Genomic DNA, 25,085 nt, shown 5'->3' on the forward strand with positions numbered 1-25,085 from the left:
GTCATTTGGCAGATAATAACGGTTATTTTCGCAAAATAACATAACGGTGATTAGATTGTCTAGAGTCGGTTAAGGTCAGCATAGCTCCTAATGTGAACAGCACGTGCTTCTTTCATCTTCGCACCAAAACTTTACCGTGGCTGTACCAGACGTATTCGGTAGGACTGTAGGACTGTGGGTAGGACTGTTTCAGGTTACTTTTGTTCGCTAACCACGCATCACTTGTTTCTTGCTGAACAAAGCAAACAATTATTCCTGGTATTGTCTCTGATTTTGCTGGTAACCTATGAACAGACACCACGTCCGATTCAACCACATGGAACTTTAAGATTGTCAGCGACTGTGTTTAGTGATGCAATCAGTTTTTCATGCGGCACTACACGGACCCCATGAATTTCCTAGTTCAGCCTTCTGCTTCTGTATTCCAGCTCATTGGTCACGGCCAAAATGACCGCCACCGCAAGACGCTATTTATCTATATTGGTACGCTGAAATGGCGCCTGCGCAGTAGTCTCGCTGTACAAGGCAGCGCAGCCAGGTTGGTCAAAGCTTCCGACTATGTGGGCAGATCATGCTTTTCGCAGCTGACCACGATGGCGAACTTTCCACGGGCTCGAGCGGCAGGCACTGCTATGTCCGCACAACGTCTATTCCCGCGACAACGTGAAGAGAGTGCCGAAGATGCTGAAGAGAGTGCCGAAAAATAAAGTGCTTTATCTGTTTCCTACTCTGTCCAGTTTAGTTTTTATTCGGTTTAATGACTGCTATATTTAACCTGGCTAACCACAATGACCTACTAGATAGACAACTGTGTAGTAGAGCTCCTCCTATCCATTCTCTGGAAAACTAACTGCATGTAAAGCGCATTGCTGAAATGACAGGTAGGTGGCACAAGGCATTTCATAATGTCAGCATGCGTGAATGCTCACAAGACCACATAAACTGACATATTTCTTACTCTTCATGTTTTTGTGTAAAGTAACAACGGAGCCCTCTGAACCAAACTCGTAAGCCGTAAATAATTCGTAAATAATTGTAAGCCTAGGAGCAACCTACATAATCATAGAGCTTTTCCACAGCCAGTTTCACTTCCATTTCTACTGTGTCATGACGTCATGGTGTAGAAGGTGGTCATGCGGGAGCAGGACACTGAATTTTTGACACTCGCTCGGTCTAATATGACATCAGGTCTCATAAGTAGCACCATGAGATGCAACTGAGTGAGCAGCAGCCTGTGCCAAAACATCCGGTCACCCCCCCCCCCCCCCCCCCCCATGGCCACCATGTGTGTCTTGGTGTCACGACACAGTAACCTCCTGCGAAACTAATGTGAAGCTGGCCGTTTATTATTATTTAGGATGCTTTGACTCTTGCGGTATTCTTTTTTCTGCAGTTTAGAGGTCAGAGTGTTCGGTCTAATTTTAAATAAATGAGTAAAAAATATTATGTCAACTTCCCTTTATATTGCCGTGCCCTTAACTCTGGGAACTACTGTCAGTAGAGCTGGGCATCGATTTATATTTAAACCTGATTAATCCCATTTACGTACATAGGCAAAAAAATCAATGCTGGCGATTTACCGCCATACGTACACCTTCAGGAAAGAAAAAAACTCACTATTTGATTAGAAAGTTGCCTTTATTGTTACTTGAACGACAGTGCGAAAATGGATCCCACTCTGCACAATGAATCACGCCTCCTGCCTTATTGAAGCATTGAACGAAAGTAACATGCTATCCTGAGGTTTGAAGTAACAAAACCACTGCAATAACATGCTAACTTGGGTTGGTTGCTACATGTCTAAAGGAAACGAGTAACAGCAATGATCAATGGGACGTGACTTGAGCGCTTTGTCTGTCTCATTCAGGTCCTGCTGTTCAGCACTGTTACTCGTTTTCTTCAGACAAAACCACAATAGGAATATGAGGCATGGCGTAGTTAGGGACTCTGGATTAATGTCAACCACCTGGGGTTCTTTAACGTGCACCGAATGCACAATACATTAATATTTCTTTCATTTTGCGCTCATCAAAATGCAGCTGCAACAGTTGGAAATCAAACCCGTGGCTTCATGCTTAGCACCGAAACACCATAAGTCAACATGGCCGATACAGTTAGAACTCGTTTTCTTTCTCGCGGTTCAGAAAGAGAAGTGTGGGCGTCAATGCCAGCGCTTGTGTCAGAATTAAATCTTTCATTGGTTAAGAGAAGTTTAACGCTGAAGAGAAGCTTAAGATTGTGCCTTTGTGGCACAGAGTGTGCCACAACCACAAGATGGTTGCGCAAAGGCACAATGTTAAACATCTCTTCAGCGCACCGCGTAAGTTGGCCAACATATGGCCTATGCTGACAAAGGCAAAACCCGAACCGTGCTCTAAGAAACACGCAGCACAGTACACGGAATGCACTAGAAATGTCTTATATGAGATACGCCTAAGCTGCAACCCGGTTAATATCGGTCAAACCGGACGGTGTTACAATGAAATGGCGCGTCAGCACAATTGGGCCGTAAATAACAAGTCGGGGGGACATCTGGCTGAACATTGTAAACGCCACAAATGCCGTCGCTATCTTCGGCACACCAGGTTTCTGGCACCTTCTGGATACGGACTAGAAAGAGAGACATTAGGAGCTTTCTACATTGCAAAGGCCGAGGTTAAGTGCATTAGCTACCCGTCAGTGGCACTTACCAAAAAACAGATCGCTTTTGTGATGCGACCGAGCGGTCGTGAAGTCACGGTGGTGCTATTCTCGTTTCTATCTTTATAAACCCTGTTTCTTCAAATAAACATTTAGCTGGAAGTCAGCAGCTGTCCGTCATACGCTGTTAAGAATGGCGAGCTGCAAGGCAAGATTGCCACCCAGTTACGACTGGGCGACACGACGCGCATTCCCCACTGTTCAGAATGGCGAGCTGCAAGGCAAGATTGCCACCCAGTTACGACTGGGCTACACGACGCGCATCCCCACTCACCGTCGCTGGAGCTAGGAGGCGTTCGAAGAAGCGGCCTTTGTGCTGAAAACCGCCTCCTTCCACCAGCCCCTTCGACATTGTGACGGAACGAGTTCGGTGTGCGAACAATGGTTCCGGAGTTCTCCAGCGCGGACCTGATCTGATACGCATGGACAAGCTGCCGCGGGAAAGACGTATTTTGGGGCTTCCCATGCCTCGGCGTGACGCAAGACAACGAGCTACCCTCGATTGGCACCGATACTTCCCAAAACGGCACCCCTCCAACGCCGTCGTTTGGGCATCGGAATGTGTGTGCCTTTGTGTACGTAAACTGTTCTGCGGAGCGGCAGCAAGTTGGCGATGAGTAAACGAACAGTCGCCGCCTCGTATGGCCGGTGGACCGAGTGTATAAAAACTGTTGTTGTGCGAATGCTGGACACACTTCTCTTGAGCAGTCATGTTAGACTGATACACTTCTCTCATGCAGTCATGTTGGACTGACACTCTTCTTTTCAAGCAGTCATGTTAGACTGACTTAATTTCTGTAAATAAACCCATATTCCTCGTTCTCGATGAGAAGCAGTTCTTCACTTCATCGACGTCCTCAGCGTAAATAAGTTGGACGACGGCATGGGCCAGCTACCTTCGAATTCATGCCGTACTCCAATCTTGGCAAAGGACCACGAGCGATGGGATTGAGCCCCCAATCCTGACAACATGTTTTTCTTTGAGTACGCGTCTTTGTAGCGCTCTTTTCTCTTCTTCAAGTGTATACATGGCAGAGGGGGCTCCCCTACACGCTTATCCCTGCAAAGACACATTATCGCTGTAAGGAGCTTGCACTCGTGACAAATCATCAGCAAATGTAAAAAGAAAAAATCGCGATTAGAATGGTTCTAACTAGGGGTGTGCGAATATTGAAATTTTCTAATACGAATGGAATACGAATAAGGCGAAAAACTGTCTTCGAATATCGAATCGAATATCGAATATATGTGTAGTATTAAAAAATTGCAAAACGAGGTAACAATAGCTTTATTACCCTTTTGAAAATAATATTGCATTTTACGAGGCTGCTTCAGGTTAAAGAGGCACTCATTATAGGTAATGCACTAAGGTAATGTCAGGTAATGCTCTGTCAGGTAAACGCTTGTTACAGATTATCGCGAAGGAAAATTGACTGCTCAACATGTTCAGAAAGTAAGGGCTCTCTATGCACTGTGACAACATTTGTCCAGGTAACATTTTCTAGGTGCACATTTTATTGCGCATACTTACAAAGCCCGAAAGTACATCATATATTGTTATGAAAGAGCCCTGGAATAAAGCTTGGTAAAAAAATCGAAACTGATCATGTCTCACGGGCCTGATGCAGATAGACTGGAACAGAGCGTACACATTCATAGTAAGGTTCGTTACAGCACTTAAGATCACAGTGCTGTAACGCTGTGTCGTCGCTCTGTACCTTTTTTTGTCCGTGTTTTGTGTTGCGCTGTAACGAACCTTACTACGAATCCCAAAAACTGGCCCAACTTGCCATCTTGATGCAGAGCATACAGATAATGAGCGGATCATGTGAAGCTCTCAGTGAATAAACATGTTTTTAGGAGAATGTGGAGCAAGCACATAATTCGTTAATTGCTAAATTATTCACAGTCTGTCCGAATATTCGCCGTTTCGACCATTATTCGGCCGTCCTCGAATATTCGGGAATTTACGAATATGCATTTCTCGAATCGAATACGCTTCGAATAAGGAAAATATTCGATTCGTATTCGAAATTTCGAATATTCGCACACCCCTAGTTCTAACAGGTTCGCATATATATATGCATGGGGTTCGGAAAGCTGGTCGGGCCACAGTTCTCCTACACCCCCCCCCCCCCCCCCCGCCCAGAAAAATGAGAACTTTCCGCCTGTGCGTGCGGAGATACAAAAACAAAGGACCCAAATGCGATGTAGTCACAAGAGCAGCACAGCCAGAGACATGATGGCAACCAGCTCGTGCCAAGCCCAGATGCATGTCTTCGTCTTCTTTTGCGCCATGTCTCACAGGCACCTGTTGAATCGCAACTCTATTTCTTCTATTTCGACATTCTTTAGTGGCGTGACCTGCAGTGACAGACGCTACTGTGTGTGACCTGTGCTGTTTGTGTTGTGCGTAATTCCTAGGGATTTGTCATTTCGTTCTTTCTTTCCTCTTTCTTCTCTTTCTTCCTATCTTCCGTTTCTGTGTTTCTGTCTCCTCCTTTACGAAGAGTAGGCAGGCTTGATTTGAAAATTATAACAGTGCTAACACATGCAACCACAAAAGAACAAGGACGAAACACAAGCGATGACTGTCAACTAAATGTTATTGATGGAAGACGGACACCTTATATGAGGCGAAGGGCAGAGGTGAAGTGAAAGGGAGCGAGACAATCGAAAAAAAAAATGACATTGCGCATCCTGAACGTACGCGTCGCACGGCAATCAACAGAAACAGAACCATAAAACAAAAACAGCTAGAAAAAGGCAAGAGATGTTAACAGACAATCAATTCAGTAAGCGGTCGCTTCTAAAATTCAAGCTTTGCAGCAAATAGCGATACAGAGCTTACGCACTTGCTGCCATTTTTCTGTATGCGGAATGCTTCCAAACTGACGCGCGCCGTCGTGTCGGTACTTTCACCGAAGATGTTTGCGTCGCCCAACCGAGCCTCGCAACCTCTGCATTTCATTATGTGCGCGACCAAATGCGCGTACTGCTCCTTTAAAGGGACACTAAAGAGGAAAATGATTCCTTATGCATCAGTGAATTAGCTTTCTACGACACCAAAAACGCCATTCTTACCACGATAAGACGCTTGGCAAGCCAGAAAAAGTGCCAGAACGAAAGACGGGTGGCGACGCCTCCTTGAAGTTCCCGCACCTGGTCGCTGTGACGTCAAGGATTTTGTTGGCATCTTGCAGGACCTACTTTATTATATATCGGTATAGATTGACTACATTGTGTTCTAAAGGAACCAAATATTAAACATGGCAAGTTTGGGGTACCTTTACTCAGCCAACGCGGATTTAAATCACTTAAATTTTGTGCATGATCCCGCAAGCGGTCATTGCTGCAGCGGCTGGCTTGGTCGACATAAAGCCTTCCACACTTCAAGGGAATAGCACAGACCACTCCTGTGGAATACTCGGCGAACGGCTTGTCATGTTTTACCTGACAACCTCTTTTTGTAGAGTTGAAAAATTAAAAAAAAAACGCGAGGGGAACCCCGAAGCCAGAAGTCGGCTGGCCTGATTCTCAAAACATTTCTGCATTAGGTGCGGGCACGATTTTTGAAGAGGCAATTCCAAACCGTGCGACGCTACAGCTCTTATGTCGGCCAAACCGGCCGCTGCATCAATGACCGCTTGGGGGACCATGGCCAAAATTTAAGTGATTTAAATGACCAGTACCACATTTGGTCGCGCACATAATGAGATGCAGAGGTTGCGAGGCTCGGTAGGAGACACAAACATTCCCAGTGAGAGAACCGACACGACGGCGCGCGTGAGTTTGGAAGCATTCCACATACAGAAATATGGCAGCGAGTAAGCTCAGTATCGCTATTTGCTGCAGAGCTTGAACGTTTAAAGCGATCGCTTACTGAATTGATCGTCTGTTAGCATCTGTTGCCCTTTTCTAGGTGTTTTTGTTTTCTGTTTCTGTTGATTGTCGGCACGTACGTTCATCAATGCGCAACGTCATCTTTTTTTTTCGATTGTCTCGCTCCCTTCCACTTCACCTCTGCCCCTCGCCTTATACAAGGTGTCTGTCTTCCATTAATAAAATTTAGTTGACAGTCAGCTCTTGTGTCTCGACCTTGTTCTTTTGTGGTTGCTTGTGTTAGCGCTGTTATAATTTTCACATCAATTATGCACCAACTCACCCAGAAAGAAGTTTTAATGAGTAGGCAGGCATTGTGCCCCTTCCGGTGGCAGTTTCGAGCCTGTTCCTCGATCGCTTTCCCTTTCCTGTCTAGCGTATATGCTTTCAAAACAAATAATAATGATAATCATAATAATAACAATAATAGTAGTAGTAGTAATACAGAATCTGCTCACCCTGTTTGAGCAAGTGCTGCTGTGGTGGCCGGAGCTCCACCTTTCTGCGAGTTGAGGCACAGAACCTTAAAGGGGCTGACAACAGGCCAGAATATTGGCCATGATTTATAGTGACAGAATCCAGCACGCTGTTCGTGATTTAAGTAGGAATTAAAATTGTAAATTCGCTAAGAAAATCTCATCAGCGAGTAAGTGGCACGGCCTGGCAATGAAATCTTGGTACTTCGGATGAAGTACTATGTGACTACTGTACATAAGTTCGCTGCTATTCAGCACAGCATACTGATTGCTTAAGATTGCAGTTCATATGTTATTAGGCTCTTGTGGCTTTCTTCTACGCGTATTGTGAAGTAAAGAAAGTCCACGCTAACCAGCAGCGCTCGCGTCCCACAATGCATGGCGGCGCGCACGCTGTTGCACGCGCGCGAGCTTGCAAGTAAGTGACCAGACGTGTGTGGTCTCCTTGTGAGATACAAGATGTCATCGACTAATTGTGTCGTAAATGGGCGCCAGCACTACAATATTAACACAAGCGTGGCTACGGTAACACGCTGAACTGTGTGTCACGTGTAAAAGTGCCGTTTCGCTTTCGAGAACTTACCTTGGCTTGGCCTAAAACCGCTCCTGGCTGGTTAACGGCCGAAGCAGTTGGGCAGAAAAGCAGGAAATCAGGACGCTATCATTCGAGAAATAATTTGAAACTTCGTAAAGCATTAATCGCAGCAACATCGGCTTCATAAACAAAATATTGGTTTCTGCCAGCTACGGCTGCACTTGTCGTCTGCATCCTACCAATGCCGGCGCATAATCGATAGCGCGATTACCTATCACTGTTTACAGCTCGCTTCCAGTGAACGACTACATCCTAACTGAAGATCGAAAAATTGTGACAAACATTGTTCCACAGCGTTTTCCCCGTTACCACTTCATGATTACGCACTCTGACCGGTAAGCTATCCCGCACTGCACAAAAAAAGTATATCACCGCACAAGCACTCAGTACAGATGGTTAACCAGCGAAGCTGAAACGTGCGGCCCCGGTGTTTATCACTGGATTAATCCCGACGATTCATCAAACGACGGCTTGGTAGGCTGACGGATCCACGGTGCGCAGTTGCTACTTACGCTTGGCTGCATGTGCTTGTTCTTTTGCCCGGGCTGCAACATCAGCACGGAGTAGAGAGCTCATTCCAGGTTCTGCTCGCGGCGTTGCTGATCTAAAGCTGCCTGCTCTTCAGGGGTACGTATGACGCATGGCCTAGCCATTTAGGAGTAGGAGAGAAACTGCTGCGCACGCTCGGCTGCGACGGAGAACAACGACTTCACTACTGGCGCAGTCGATCGCGCCTCCCTTCTTTTTTTTTCGCGCTTGGGCATGGGGTTGCGCTGGAGGAATTTTCGGCATACAGGCGACAGACGGACGGACGAATCGGTAAACCATATATAGCTTCGCTGTAATAAATGGGCACCCTGAAAATTGCTTGTCAGTCCCTTTGATTGTGTTGGGTGCCCTCGCTGGTGAGGGTGATTAGGGGGGGGGGGGGGGAGGGGGTCTCCATCTCTTTTGTTGAACGAGAAGGAACGCCGACTTCTCTGGGGCGCACCGGAGACCTTGCTCTAGGGCAGCTTCCTGTCAGTGTCAACGGCCCGTTGAAATGTGTCCTGTGTGTGGCCCGGTGAATCCTTCTTTATCCATATATATGTCGGCGACATAGATACTGTGTTTGACGTCAGGAATGTTATGCAGTGCGCGATCGACATTGCATATGGTAAGGCTGAAAAGTCTTAGCGAAATTACACAGCCCTTTTGAACTAGAGCTTTGGTGAAGCAGTGGCAACCGCATGAGAAAATGCATAATTTCAACCTGGTGCCACGCTAAAAGAGAGATCGTCCGGTTTCGGAAGTAACTTCAAAGCGCGTTTCGACAACATGACTTTATGACTAGTATCTGTGGCATCAGTTCAGGCAGCACCTCCTTTAACTATGTGCCTAGAACGTCGCTTGCTTTCCCATAGAAGCCGCCCTGCCGCTAGTAGCGATCGATGAGGCGCGGTAGATCGCTCACCACAGCCCTGCCTGGAGTCACATGACCACCGCTGGTGCAGCGGCTGCTGTGGCCTCCGAGATGTGAAGGCACTCGCCGCCCAATTTCAGAGGCCATGCGACTGTCAGCGTGGTTACAAGCGACCCACCGCGATAGGCACTGGCCACTGGCATAATATGAATAGAGAACGGGAGCGGGAACAGGCAGCTCATTCGCGGCTCATGTTCCAAGCGTGTATTTAGAGTAGGCGTTGGTTCAGGTAACTGCCAAATGGCCGGTCTTGTGTCAAGCATCGGCTATTCCTTGAACCACAACCCAGAGCAGAGCAAGCAGGCATAGCGCAGCGCCTACAAGCACCAACACAATATGCTCCCAGGCATATATATTCTACAGTAAATTGCTTACGCTAAACACACACTTCAGCGTGCGACATGGAACACAGTAAAACACAAATGGATGCGCCGAAACACCACAACGCTCTTGCAATGGCCTAGAAGTCATTCTCGTGAAGACGGATTAGTTCCTTGTTGACTCGAGAAATAAAGATGGCACGAACTTTACGCGCCCTTAACCATGTCCGGTAGAATGCTCTGCTGGCCCACGCGCACTAGTCAGCAGCACACATGTCGGGCACCCCGCGCGTTTACGGTCATTAATACTCGCAATTGTGGACGCACGCACTAGCGTCCCACACACAGGCGCGGCAGCGACGCCGTATTGTATGCAGGCGGGTTCCTACATTCAAGTATTATTCTTGCATGTAGGCTTGTTTTTCACGGTGGAGCAGGTCCAGCGCGGCCAACGTCAAAGTCACTGCCCACTGGCGCGAGAGGACGCGAACTGTGGAACCTGCGTGGTAGGTCGCAGCCGCGCATCCCGTCAAGTAGCGAGGGCCCCTGCTCCATTTGCAAAAAGCAATGTTCTGCAATTGGGTTCTGCATCAAGTGACCACCAGCAAAGAGTGGCCTACATCGCTGACATGCATTGCATGCAAACTAAGGGAACACATCATATATTCCCAAGACGCCAGTCATCTCGATAATAATCCTTTCTTTTTTGCGCAAGCAGCCCGGCCCTCGCCCCGGGTTATCATGTCAAACACAATTATTCGAATTCACTACAGACCTTAACTTGAACTTGCATTCGTCTTGTCAGACCTATTTCATTTACATTGATTTTTCAAAAGCATTTGATCGCGTAGGTCATCGTCGTATCATGGCCCAACTCAGTTGTCTTAATCTTGACCCGCTTAACTTATCATGGATCAAAAGCTTTGGCTTTCTAACAGCACGATCTCAGTTCACAGTCATAGGCGGTAAGCTTTCAACAGCAGCCCAAGTAGTATCCGGCGTCCCTCAGGGATCAGTTCATGGTCCGCTTCTCTTTCTTATCTTCATAAATGACTTGCCATCTGGAATAACGTCATCTATTTGCCTCTTTGCTGATTATTGCGTTGTATATCGTCGAATGTCAAACAGTGGTGATCAATCATTACTACAACGCGACCTAAACCTAATCGAAACGTGGTGCTCGCGTAGTTGATGGAGCCTAATACCTCAAAGTGCAAACGCATGGTTGTTTCACGCAAAAAAAAAAAATCTAATCTGACCTTTCAGTATTCTCTTAATTCTACAGCTTTATTACATGCGAGCTCTTGCCGATACCTAGGCGTCCTCATTAACAGTAAACTGACATGGTCGGAGCATATCTCGAATGTTGTAACTGATACCTCAATGTCGCTAGGTTACATAAAGAGTACGCTACGTCTGTCCCTCCCGGAAATAAAAATAGCCTACGAAACCTTCGTTAGGAGCAAACTCGAATATGCTTCTCTCATTTGGAGCCCCTACCAAGATTACTTAATTACCTCTCTCGAGTCGGTACAAAATCGTGCTGCCCGATTTATTTCCTCAAACTATAATACACACGTCAGCGTAACCCACATTAAATCATCTCTTGAACTACCCCCTTTAGCAGCAAGCCGCAGAATCGCACTACTCAGCCTGTTCTATAAGCTATATCACAACTTTTCTCACCTGCATGGTACACTGTTACTGCCACCAGCTCGAACTTCTCGCCGCCTGTTCAACTCCAACAGCATCCAACGCATTCATGGTTCGACGCTTGCATTCAACAAATCGTTTCTTCCCGCAGCCATTCAAGACTGGAATTGCCTTCCCGAAGCAGCTGCTCTTGAGAGAAATCCAGAAAAATTGAAGCAGCCCTTAACTACACTCTTCGTTTAATAACTTGATCTACGCATTTTTTGTTTTCTCGCACCATTTTTATGTTACAGGCGTTGTCCAATAGAAGATATTGATTTACATTATGCTTTGTATACTTTGACTTGTATTTCAATGTCCGGTTGGGTGTCAGTCTCTTATAAAGTATCTCCTCGTTTGTTAGCTTATCCCTAATTACTTGCTCCACCCCACCCTTGCGTTTTACATTTTTTTGTCTTGCGTTTTCCACTGCTCATTACCGTACCCCTCTTTTTTGTGTGCGCTCTGTACTTGTAACGTAGTAGGTTCTTTGTTGAATATCCATCTCTCCATTATATGTAATTTCAATACTGCCCCCCCCCCTTTATGTAATGCCCTGTTAAGGTTCCTTAAGGGTTAATAAACGATGCTGCTGCTGCTGCTGATGATGATGATGATGGTGATGATGATGATGAGGAGGAGGAGGAGGAGGTGAACTCCTTAAGTAGTTTACTGAGCGGAAAAGAATCTTACGCAATGGAGAGTAAGCCATGACGCCGCACCTTTCCGTCAATATGGCGCGACGACTCACCCAGTTATCGTTCTTGTTTCGTATGATAAAAAGTACTTGCAGGCTACCGGTTGTCACGTCGGCAGGGTAGATATCTTTATTATCTGAATCTTATAGGATAATATATGTCACAGTTTGTTCATTCTGGCGTGAAAATACGAAGAACAAGACAAGAAAGACGACACACACGAGCACTTGAGTCACCTTCTTTTCTTGTTCCTCTTATGTTCGGGCGTACACCGTGTTCAAGAAACCCATCATAAAATGACATTATTCTCTGTAACGTATCTACACCAATCAATGTGGCAAACGTCATGGTTCCTGCAACACGTTGACAGGTTACATAATGTACATAATGTATTCATTTCATCTGTGATTCGCAGAATAACGCATCGTTTTTCGGAACGGTAGCCGTGTTTCCAGAAGTGGAGTGCCGGTCACGCATTCACGGTACCGCTCGGACACTGGAGCGGTTTCTAACAACAGATGCCATGGTCACTCGGCGCAGTCAGCTGCTAATGCGGCACACAGATGAAAAAGCTAGTTAAATTCGGCCCCCTCTTTCGTGTCTACTTTGTCTATAGTACTGACGCATGTTATAAACTTGGCTCGTAGCAGTAAGCTCTGTTTAAGCAAGGCAGGATTAAAGCCAGACGCTGGCCACTGCGTGTTACGTTAAGCGATATGACAGCATCCACCAAATCACGCTGCCCGTCCGCCAGGAAGCTCGAAGAGCTTCTCGACTTCGGTCGGGTCCAGATGGCAGAGGCTGATGGTTCGGGCGAATGTGTTCTCCACACACTTTCTGTTGACTGCCCGGTAACTGACAATGCCGCGCGCACACTCCTCTAAATAAAGGCCTGTGTCCGTTGCGAAGCGATCATCCACGGCCGCGTACAGGGACGTCTGGGCCCCCTCCCACGCCGTCTGCAGAAGAAAAGTCAGAAAAGCATCACATGTGCGCACCATTAGGCATTCTTTCGCTGGCGTTATAGCCATTGTACATTAACATCGTACCACAACCCGCGGTTGTGATGTTATGGAAGAAACTCCTTTCCTTAAACAGAAAAAAATAATTACGGTTGAAACCGCCCTCGATGATCATCTAAACCAATGCGAAGCATTCTCCCCCTCCCCCCTCCCCCCTCCCTCTGCACGTGACTGAAAACCTCGACGAACTGCCCGTACTTCTGGGGAAACGCTTCCTCCAAGAGCACCACATGCTTTGGCTGCGACACCCTGACGACGTTCGATCGGAATAAGAGGCGGTCGCAGATGCTACAAGCCGCACCATATTCGTCTCCACAAAGTGTGTTTGGAAGTACGCGTCTGGGTACCGCAAGTGGCAGCCCCGCAATCGGCGCCGCTCAGACCGCCTGTTCAGCGGCCGCCGTTCTTGGGCCGCGCGTCGCTTCTGTCGTTGCTCGTGCTCCAGGGCCGTGCGTATCTCGTCGACCCGTCGCCTCGCCTCCTGCCTCGTCACTTGGTTATGCACCGCATACATTTATAATGTCTGCAGACTTTTCTTAGGCTCCTTTTCAGTTTGATACTATAGAAGGCTCATTGTTATATCTGCAAGTAGAGGTCTGCGAGCAACATAGCGCAGCTAGCGCGACCGAGCCTTGTCTATTCACGACAAAGCGTTAAGGGCCCCATGTCCCAGAAAATTCGGCCTCGGACGTCGTTTCGGCAGACATTTTCGAACCACCCATACCAAGGCTCTTCATGTGGTGCAAGAAAGCTAATCAGCTAATGCAATTTCTCAAACTAAAATACGTAAAAAAATCGTGAAATACGGCTTCCACACCACCTACAGACATGATAGCGTCCGATTGGGATTTCACTATACGAGAAAACATAATTCTGTTACGCGAAAACTCAAAGAAACCCCTTTTCCAGCGTTTCTACCAATCATAGACTGGCTACGGCATCCGCCATTTGCTCGCGCCGGCGCGTGAGTATTTCGGGGGCCACACAGCGGCGCGCCCAGTTCCTTGCAATACCTCCAGATGGCGCTCGACTGCGCCGCATCGCGATCCACGCAAGAGGCCGCGTTTCTACCAGAAAGCCCGCCTTCGTGCATAGCGTTCGCGCCCACCATTTCCCAGTAAGCATTACAGTTGCATACGCTCCAGTTGCCTGGAAGTGTGGGAAGCAGTCAGTAATATTTGAATGCTATCGCGTTCCACTCTTAAAGGCGAAACTTAAGCGTCCTCTATCCTTTCTTGTGGTGCGCACACCTGTACCGCTGAGTGGTGGAAGGGAGAACATAGACTAAAGAACTAACTGTAGAGAAGGGAAACTGTACGTTCCGCTGTGGTACGGAAATAAGCAGCGGCAGCGCATGGAACTAACTTAGGTGGACGCCAGATGGCGCTGCTCAACCAGGAAGCGGAAGTGCGTTTTTTTAGAGCAAAATCCACTAAGGCCGCTTTTCACCGGTAGCGTACGCTGGTACGCGCCATGCTTGCTCTGCCGGCTATGAGGCATGCCTCAATGCCTTGGCTGCCGCGTAGGTGGTGCGTCCTATTTGCTAAGAGACCAAAGAGCCTCTGCTAACGCCCATACAAACAAGCGACAAGTGATAGAACGGAACGTACAACTTTAATGACAAAAGACAAGCAGTGTACATTCTCTTGCAATAGCAGAAATAAATTTTGCATGTCGAGATACGCTGCAATCATTGACTCGAGCTCGTAAACGGCTCACCGTTGTCGAACATGGCGGTCTGGTAACGAGCGACAACCAGCGGCGCAAGCGGATTGGACAGAGTGTCCCACTTGTTTGCAGCGGCAACTTTGCAGCAACTTGCATTGCGAAACAATCGGGTGATGCAGGCATCTGCTGCCGCAGCCTACACAGCGACATGGAGTACCCGGCACTTTAGCGTTAACTCCTTTCCAACCTGCATGTTTCCTTTTTTACGAGGGCGGCTAATGTGTGGCTCACACTTGGTGTCCCACTTTGCCTCAATATGGACAAGTCGCTTCCGTGGGCATCACCTTCATCAGCCACTTTTGCGGGCCTTTCCACGCATGTGGCTATCAACTTCATAGACGTCGGACCATGTAAGCACGTATGCTGGTCTCCGTTCGTGCCAAATCGCGGCCGAGAAAGGCCAGAAGCACAATTTGCCCATGGCTGCAGCATGAAAGGGCAAACGGCGAGCACGAACTACGGTGTGCGTAAATTGGGAATCTATGTCGCTGTGCGGACTGCAGGAGCAAATGCTTACCTCGAGAGACTGCTTACCAATGCAGCTGACCAGGCCGCCACATCCGAGAAGCATAACACGGCGACTATAACCAAGTGAGAGAACAGCGGAATTAAACAGCACTCAATCACCGCTTAGGGTTCAGACAATTCATTATACATTGGCTACGAACCATATGGCAACAGTGAGCATTCACGTACATGGGTCTCTTACGGTACATGCAGCCGCCTACATACAGACATAGTGCTTGCCTTCGTAACACGCGGTGGTCCGGTAACGAGCGACAATCAGCAGCGGAAACAGATTGGACAGAGTGTCCCACCTGTTAGCAGCGGCAGTGACCGTTAAAAATGAGCAACTTGCATTGCGAAGCAATCGGGTGATGCAGGCATCTGCTGCCGCGGCCAACACAGCGACATGGACTACCCGGCATTTTAGCCTTAACTCCTTTCCAACCTGCACGTTTCTTTTCTTTCGTGAGCGGCTAATGTGTGGCTCACACTTGGTGTCCCACTTTGTCTCAACATGGACAAGTCGCTTTGCCAAGCATTCGGCAGCCATTTTTGCGGGCCTTTCTACCCATAAGGCTATCAACTTCATACACTTCGAACCATGTAAGCACGTATGCTGGTCTTCATTCATGCCTAATCGCGGGCGAGAAAGGCCAGACGCACAATTTGCCCATGGCTGCAGCAGGAAAGGCTGAATAGCGAGCACGAACCACGGTGCGTGTATACTGGGTGTCCATGTCACTGTGCGGACTACAGGAGCAAACGCTTACCTCGAGAGACTGCTTACCAACGCAGCTGACCAGGCCCCCACATCCTAGAAACGTAACAGGGCGACCGCATCCAAGTGGGGCAGCAAAACCAGGTTCTGCAATCAATCACTTCAGTGCAGCTTGCGCAAAGACCCAGGCTACAGAGGAAGAAGAGCAATCATCAAAGAGACTAGGAATATGGAAAATGTGAAAGCTTTCATTGAAGAAAGAAGCCACTCTGCTCTGCAAGCATTGAAGGCTAAAAACATCAAGAAAAGTAAAATGGTGCATAGCACACGGTGTTTAGGTTAATTCGAGACAGATGCCGATGCTGCATCAGCTATTTCAGGAGCGGAATTGTGTATGACAACATACACTAGAAAATACTGCTACAGATATGTTACGCTACTAGACAGTGACTGGTATTAAGTATCAGCGAAGAATCGGTTGACCTTTATGTTTGGATGAGGATGAATTATCTCTAACGAGAATGGGCAATGAAAAAACTTGCATATATAGAAAAAAAATTACACTTGACACAAATGGAATTGGCATGGCCCGGAAACTAAGGGCAAACTGACGGAACTGGTTTGACCAGCGTCGTCCATGCTTGGTCAGACGTTGCAGGTGCACCTGAACACGAAGAATTTCTAGAAAGTCCTTTTTGAGTTACCTGGATGACTCGGCCAAATTTCCGTGCTGGTAGAATGGCGGCTGAAGCTCTTTTCAGTCTTGACAAAATCCTCTGCAGACTTGATAACTCATCCAAATTCTACTGCATGCGCTTCTTCGTATTGTAAAAGCCTTGCAAATTTGGCTCCAGCCCCTTCCTGTTTGTGTAGATGGGAGCTCTTGTGATGACCAAGATGTGCTTGGCATAGACTGTTGGGGCAGAACAGTGACGCCTGACATATAGCACAGATTAGCCAAACTCATGTAGTGTTTTCTTTTATGTTCGAAGAAATTAAACTGAAGCATAAACATCAACAAACATTCTTATATGCTGCAAACAAATGACATGTATCTCAAGACTAGCAAGCCAATACTGCATATATCACGCATATTTATTTCTGAACCACGTGTTGTTTACCTTGTAGTAGCAGCCACACAATGGCCTTGTTGTAGCAGGCAGCAGCTTCTGTTTAGTGTGTGGAGTGTGTTGCATTATACTAGTGCCGTCCTCATTACTGGATGTCTGGAACATAAATTTTGACTGCATCAGAAATTGAAAAAGCACAATTTTGCAATATGAAATGCGAAAAGGTGTGACATCTATATTGCAATGGTTTGCGACTACAGAACACAAGCACATGTACACTGTCTGTTCTAGGGTGCTTAAGCAGCATGTTAAATAAGTATCGCTATTCTCCATAAAATCATTGTCTGCGTAACTACAATGCATGTCAACAGCTTAAATATTAATAAGATCACAAATGAGAACATTTGCCACTCATTTATACACTAGAAGGGATCACACTGTTGGTTCGACAAGCAAATGCATGAAAGTCATGAAGCTGTTAGAACTGATGCATTAGTTTTCTGTACGAACGTGATGCACCGCTTCACTACTGCAAAAATTAATGCCTTACGGTAAACCAAACTGAACAAGAACATTTGGAAACAACAACTACGAAATATAGGTGAATTATCATGCTTGCAACTGTTAAGTACATTAAATCCTGTACTTTCCCTTCAGTTTACCAAAGGGTTATTCGCTTTTGTGGAGGAACGAAGTTGCCGGCGGACTAGAAAAAAAAAAATTATATGTATATTGGTAAAGCTACTCAATCACCTATGGCCATGGCTACAATAAAATGAAAAATGTGATGAGCGTTCCGATATCGCTCTCTTTCTTTCCTTATTGTGTGTTTATAACGACGGCCTCGGAACTAAAGGTTCTTTAGGAAACAGCAACTGCGGATCCTGTTTGCCCATATGTAATGCAGGATCTAGTTCGTTAACTTGTCTCCGCCTGTAAGTTAATAAGACGAATAATATATAACGATTCAAGCAGCGGTGTTAAACGACTCACCGTTATTGCCGTTGTGAGCCGCAGCAGAATCCAGCTCCCGCTTCCATGCAGATGTGTTCCGAATGGCTTACGACAGAAACCTAACTTTCGCGCTTACATATCCGCTTGCAAACACGTCACTTCAGCCCAAGTTAAATAATGCGAGGCATCAAAGCGCAATAAACTAGTTTAGTGTACGAACGAATGAATCCGTGCCGCGGTGCACTTGAAAATACCGGTAACAATTCGAAATCCAGGCCAGAGGTCACGTGAAAGGTCGATGATGCTGAACGCCATTTGCCTTTATAGTGACAAAGAAACAATAAACTTACTAACAAAGAGTACAATACCTAATTAGCAATGATAATTTTGTTGTCTTTTTTATGTAATAGAAATGCTTCGGTAATTCTAGAAGAAACTACACTGGTTTTATTAGCAGCGGAGCACGGTCGATTTTTTCGCCCTATGTGGCCATTTGTTGAACTAGGGAGCCTGCTACCCCTGGGGAGGAGGCACCAAGAGGTGTACGTGGGAGAGAGCGCGCACGCGCGTGGAGCAAGCAGCTCGGGGCACTGACCAGCGAGCGGCAGCACGGGGGTGCGCGCGTATCAGCGACAAACTTTGTGATCTAGAACGGCCTAGCGTTTAACCTTGGCTCCGACTAGGTAATGAAATCATCATCAGCAGCAGCAGCCTATTTTATGTCCACTGCAGGACGAAGGCCTCTCCCTGCGATCTCCAATTACCCCTGTCCTGCGCCAACCCATTCCAGCTAGCACCTGCGAATTTGTTAATTTCATCACCCCAGCTAGTCTTCTGTCGTCCTCGACTGCGCTTCCCTTCTCTTCCCACCTAATCTGTACCCTAATGGTCCACCAGTTATCTAACCTACGCATATCACGGCCTGCCCATGTGTGGTGGGTGTCACCCTCCAGTTGCAGGGTGCCTGTCCTGAGTGTCTGAAAACGTTAGTTAGAGGAAAATCTCGTGCCACTATGCGACAATCTTGACCTTGTGTTACCCTCGCGGGATATGTGTGGTTCAATAGTCGTTCGGCTTCTCTCAAATGTGGCTTGACCTGAAGTATATTCATGGTGGCACAAATAATACCTTCTTAGAGTGAAACCTTCACAAATATTTTGGTCAGTCCTGATTTCACAATTCCTTAATCTTTACTTACATACGTATAGCAGATGTGTAAGCAACTAAACTTGAAGCATGTACACGGTTGCTCGTGCGTTCGTTCTGGCTAGTCGACAATCATCGACCATGGTTTCCGCACATTCTTTCTTTCGCATTGGGGCCATTCTGCTGATTAAATATCATTGAAACTTGCCGAGTCCTTAGAATATACTCATCCTTATCGATGAAAATTTAACGAGGCCCTAGCAGTCGTCGTGAACATTCATGAGGCTAGCAATGAACTTTTGTTTAAGGGCGCAGCTCATAAGTCCACGGTGAGCGTCGGCGTGCCTCGGCGGCGGCGTTCCACCTCGTGACCGCGCGAACGAGCGAAGGCGAAAGCACGGCGCGCGAGGAGGAAATTCGAGGAGGAGCGCAGGGCTGCGCGTGCGCAGAGTTGCCGGCGGTCACGCCATCCGCCGCCGCGTGGGCGAACTCATCTGCGCTTCCAAAAGGTTGCGAACGTAGTTCCCGCGCCTACTAGGGCGCCCCTCGCGGCGGCGAGCGCAGAACCGGCAGGATACGACCGGCCCGCTTGCGTTCGGAAAGCCTGTATGCGCACTGTTTCGCGCGTAGCGGTTGCCTTTTCTGAGCAATGCCGAAGTGCAACCCGAGCTGTTGAGTAGTGGGCTGCAACAGCACGTACCCCAGCTCACGAGGAACAGTTTTACAGGTTTCCAAGCCGACCGTATGAAGCAGAACGGCGTCAACACTGGATAGCGCTCGTCCGACGGCATAAGCTGTTTTAAGTTCCGGCGTTATGCCAAGTGCGTTATAACGCTGAATTCTTTGCTTTTACAGCAATGATGGCAGCAACGGGACACCTACAGTAAGTGGCGTAGCTAGGTCGTCTGGCACCCGGGGCCCATAGGTCTTCTGTCCCCCCCCTCCCCCGGGTTTATTGGAGGAAGGCGAGGATATAAACAATTTCTGTGTGGCTCCAGACGTATATGACCCCCCCCCCCTAGCCCCTTGCACCCGGAGCCCGCGCCCCGCCTCCCCCCCCCCTTGCTACGCCACTGCCTGCAGTACGTACCAGGATATGCATCAAACAAAGTAGTTTGTTCCTACACTGTACCGCAGTAAAGCTGCGGAACTCTTTCCCAATCCTCTCCAATTCAAACAGCGCTAGGGCTTGCTGAGAGATTTGAGGAGGGGTTGCAGCCGGCTGAGCTGGCATACACTCTTCTGCGCCCATGGCAGCATATCAACGAAGGTGCAGATGAGATCACCAAAATTTTTGACAACGTGGTTTATTGGAACCTCCTTTGCACGCACTGAAAAATCGCAACATAAGAGTATCGCACTTCCAGTAACTTGGGCGAAAATATTTTCTCAGCGTAGTCTTACACAACTGATAAGTTCATCCCCTTTTTTTTGTGTTTGGGGAGAGCAACATTAGAATACCTCTGGTAGGTCTTACGAGTCGTTCATACGCCCCACGTTCTTGGATGAGATGTTTTGGATTCGTATTTGCCGTCCTGTATGTACAGGGAAACTACCGCGGCGTCCTTGCACTTCCCTGCGATGCCAGCACGGCAATCGCATCTCCCCGCTAGGATTTGTTTGCTGTCGCCGATCTTCAAGAATCAATTTCGCCTGCAATTTTATGCGTCCACACCATAGATAACCATAGATAACCATAGCTGGTGCATTATTTTTCGTTTGCGGAATAAACCTAGCAGTCGCTTCCGATCAGTGCGAGTTCAACACTTCCCTCACGTCGTAGACGTGCCCCACTTCAAATAGACGACTTCCTTTCCCTAAATTCCTTTCACGAAAAAAGCTATGAAGATCTTGTAATTCCCCGAAACCCGGCTAAAATTAATATCGGCACGCTGTTTCGCGCCATCGCTATCGTTTGACAGCACGCCAAACACGCAGTGCGGGCTGCTGACACCGAGAGTAATCCTACCACATTCGCGCAACTATTCGTCAGATGGCGCTAGGGGTCGGAAAGACGGGGCGCCGCCTAGCACTTGCAACCTGCCCATGGTGGCTAGAGGGGGAGGTGTCGGCATCGGAGCGCCGGAGAGGCAGCATTTTTTCAGGACGATGCGGCGGCGCTGCTGTCGGCTCCGAGATGCCTCCCGTACGCTGGCTAAGGTCCGCTGCGGTTATTTGGTTCCGCTGTGAAGTGCTTTCTCGCTCCGCAGCTTCTTGGGGCGCAATACGAGCATCGGAAAATCATTTTAAAGGCTAGGCGACTTTATCACTGCAACTGGCCTAACGTACTATGAACTAAATTTTGGTCATTTTATCGCCGCGCTTTAGCTTCGCGCTCAGTGCAACACTTGTGAAACTCATAATTGCACCAAACAGAAGGCTTCCGCAGTAGGCGGTTGTTTGCAGTTTGCCAGTGCCGCTTCAACATTTTAAGGGACTATTATGGGGTGCCGTGTGCAGTTCTGTCTGGCGTGACTTTATTAGTGCCTTGAGCTAGCGCTTGTCCTAATCGTCTACTGGTTGGTGCGCGCCTCATTGAAGTGCGCGCCTCAGTTGAAACGGGCCGCTCGAGTGAACCATGATTATTTCAAGTTTATTTAATTTTGCAATGAAAGGTAGAACTGTAGGCACCAATGGTCAAAACTCAGCATAATATGAGAGCGTTAATGGAAATTTGGTTCCCAATATTAGAAACCTGCAAAGAACTAAGTTCGCGTATTTAGTGCAGCTCAAATAATGCCAAAAATGCCTCAAAAAGAATATTTATTGTTAGTAAAATAATGCACACGCCTCTCTATACATGGTTGTTAGCTCTCAAACAAACAATATGACACGAAATGGAGCACAGATCCAATACATAATGGAGGTATATACCCAGAAACGGTGAACAAGGTGCAGTGCAAACAATAATTTGTTGGGTGGGAAATCCTGTTCAGATATTCAGATATTTCTGGGCATACAATGTGATGTGAAAAATTCCTGTTTTACATATACAAACGCCTTATGTTGGTCTTGCTGATATAAACTTTGCAGTTTATGCAGTTATGTTGTGCGCCTCAACTAAGGTACTTTATTTTTTCTCGCTTCCCTTGCTTCGACGCGTTCTCTCCTGCGACAAGGACGTGCAACCTCGTGATGACAAAAAGCCGTATCACATGGTTGGTGATTTCTACGCTATGCTGCGCACAGCCAACCATATGCAGCTTATTTATTGACAGGCAGTAAATAATGCCCATGATGCTGTCAGCCTTCAACTTGTTAAAGCTGAAACAATGCGTGAAGGCATCTTCCATCGCAGTAATCAAGTCCTTTAGTGCCTGAGATGGGTAAAGTAGGCCGCCTCTATCCATGTGGTTGGTAAGGCACGACTCTTCCGGAAGCAAACGCGAGTCTTTTGCTTGAAGCAACAGCTAGAGAACACTATTCGCACTTTGTTCTCATTAGCATTTTCCTGGTAACATACCCGCTAACGTAGTAGGGTATGCGAGAGTCGCTATTTGATCCCACCATTTCACGATGATCTGGCATCGCATCACAATGCTTTACCATCTCGTGAACTTCATTTAGGTGGCCCACATCCAGGAGATCATCCAGCTTACTCTGCATACCGACCAAATTTTTCCAGTGGCGTGGGTCGAGAAGACTACTCAGAACTTCTTATGACAAGCAAACAAAAGCGGGGAAGGCGAAGCTAACTTCAACACAGACTTCACGACGCGCGCTTGGAGCCGGAGAGTTTGCTCAAACACATCACGCTAGGCATCTCGGAGACGACGAGCGCGCCACCTGTCGCTGTCATGAAAAAATGCCGCACCGCCATACGCGCCGCAGCTCAGCCGATGCTGACACCTCCCCATCTAGCCACCATAGCCAGGGTGCCGTGAGCACGAGCACATCATAATTGGATTTCTCCGCTCTTTGTGCGCATGCGCGAGGAGCAGTAGTTGCGAGAGAAATGTGGGGACTTTTGGTGCTTAAAATTTTTTTGCCTAGGTACTACAGAGAAGAAAGTTCTTAGTTCCGTTTGTCCCTAGCCGAGCTGGCAGCACAGAATCGACATAATGCGTTGCCGGCAAGGCGAAGCCGTGTCCGAGGCGAGTTTGCTGCTATTTTGTTGCGGCGGTAGCATATTAAGTTTTTATAGTCGCAGGGGGATACGTTTGGAAGTGAGGTGTCTCGGATGACTTTAGAGGGAAAGCATTACATCGTGCCGATGCATTGTTCATTAGTGTCGTTGAGCAAGGTCAGCATACCGCACACTTGAGGAGATTTGCGGGAACGGAAACAGTTTATGAATTCGACTGCCGTGCCAATGCGAGTTTGTTGCTTTTTTTCTTTTTTTTTTGCGGCGGTAGCATATTAACTTCTGATAGTCGCAGGGGATACGTTTGGACGCGAGGCGTTTTCTCGGATGACCTTATTGGCAAAGCATTACGTCGTGCCGATGCATTGTTCATTAGTGTCGTTGAACAAAGCACACACTTCAGAGGAATCACGGGAACGGGAACAGTTTATAAATTCAACTGTCGTGCCGATGAATTAGTTCTTAATGTGACTGAGCATACAACACACTTCGACATTCGTGGGAATGGAACATTTTGTACTCTGTATGTGAAAGTACTAAAACTTGCGTCGCCATGCAATCTGAGCCGTACATCGTCTGAGCCACACTGGCAAAATACTACGCCCTGCAGATGAATACGGAACAAATGTATGCTAAAGAAAAACGGTCGTCATGCAATTTCATAGCAGTAGACCTTTGTGAAAGCTGTATAGTAAGACTGCATGATATTGGCTACGTGGTTTGTGCAATCAGCCAGCTCTTCCAGAATCAGAAAACACTTAAGACAAGAGGAAAATTTGTAAAACTACAAGACGGCAACCTGATTTGGTAAATCATAGTTTGGATGTTTCCAGTAGAAGCACCTGCACGAACGGAAACTAAGTTGCGATGCAAAAGTTGGACTTCAGAAAGTAAGTGCGTCAACATTACACCAACGATAAACGCAATTCCACTACACGGATGACTTGCCTTGTATGAAAACATTGCTTTCACCTTTTGCTCCCCAGTTTGCAACATAAGCATTGCGGATTAAGACGAAGTCTCACTGTTTAGTGCAATACGTTTGTCACTGGCTGACCACAAATTAATCGCTATCAATGTCGTATAATGAGCATTAAAAAGTTCTCTTCAGCTCCTACTTTGTGACTGATGAGCCGGCTGTGCTTACATAGGTGCGGATCCACCTCCAGAGGACCGTCACTGAATTGCATTCTTTTTTTTTTTACAGGAGCGTGGACATCTGGATAAATAGTGTTTTTTGACTGACTGCAGACAGCTTACCAGGCTTTTTACCAATCTTTAAGATCACCCACACAGGCGTACGTTATCCTCTTCATTTAGTAAAGAGAGGTAAACATCGACAAAATGATGAAGCTCAAATAGCTTGAACGTGTATGCGTCTTCTATCTGTAGTGAGGGACAAGATGGCTCGAGCGTTCCATAATGCCGTTTGCCTAAAGTCAGCTTCGCCGCAAGGCAACAATGTCACGCAATAAGGCTTTCACAGTGTATTGTGGCGAAGTATACCAAGAGTGGATAGCGGCCATGGTCAGAGGATATAGTGTGATATACGTGCGCACCTGTGGTCACGTCTCCTGTCGTAGTACAAGCACGTAGACGCCGAACAAGTGTACTGACAGGCCTTCAAAGATACTTCGCACGCGGTTTTAGCGATTTCAGCCCTTCTTTCGCCCACATAGAGCTCCCCATATATGAGCTAGACATCGTAACAAGCGCGAGTAGTAATACGCGCTCCTTCATTATTTTCCCTTGCGCACAAGCACCTCAGAATCGCTACGAATCTTCACCACCTAGCCAATATCAGTGTTACTGTACAGCTTTCACAAGGGCCTACTGCTATGAAATTGCATGACGACCATTTTGCTTTAGCATACATTTGTTCCGTATTCATTCGCAGGGCGTAGTGTATTGCCAGTGTGGCTGTAGAGCTCTCACAACGATCTACGGCTCAAGTTGCATGGCGACGCAAGTTTTAGTACTTTCACATGAGTACAAGGAGGAGAAGGAGACAAAGGGGAGGAAAGACATGGA

General features: G+C 47.2%; 1 protein-coding gene across 4 annotated transcripts in view; it reads right to left on the reverse strand.

Annotated features, from left to right (window-relative positions):
• Window positions 1-11,928: 11,928 nt before the first annotated feature.
• LOC135920894 (retinol dehydrogenase 12-like) overlaps window positions 11,929-25,085 on the reverse strand; it is a 271,490-nt gene continuing 258,333 nt past the window's right edge. For 2 of the 4 annotated variants that reach the window (XM_065455154.1, XM_065455152.1), the window contains one exon: window positions 11,929-12,784. In XM_065455154.1, the coding sequence (XP_065311226.1) occupies window positions 12,560-12,784 (225 nt within the window). In that variant the 3' untranslated portion in view covers window positions 11,929-12,559. The remainder of the gene's footprint in view (window positions 12,785-25,085) is intronic. The other 2 variants (XM_070531485.1, XM_065455153.2) reach the window with 1 other exon arrangement.

This window comes from Dermacentor albipictus, chromosome 1 (genome assembly GCF_038994185.2).
Source record: "Dermacentor albipictus isolate Rhodes 1998 colony chromosome 1, USDA_Dalb.pri_finalv2, whole genome shotgun sequence".
Lineage (NCBI taxonomy): Eukaryota > Metazoa > Arthropoda > Arachnida > Ixodida > Ixodidae > Dermacentor > Dermacentor albipictus.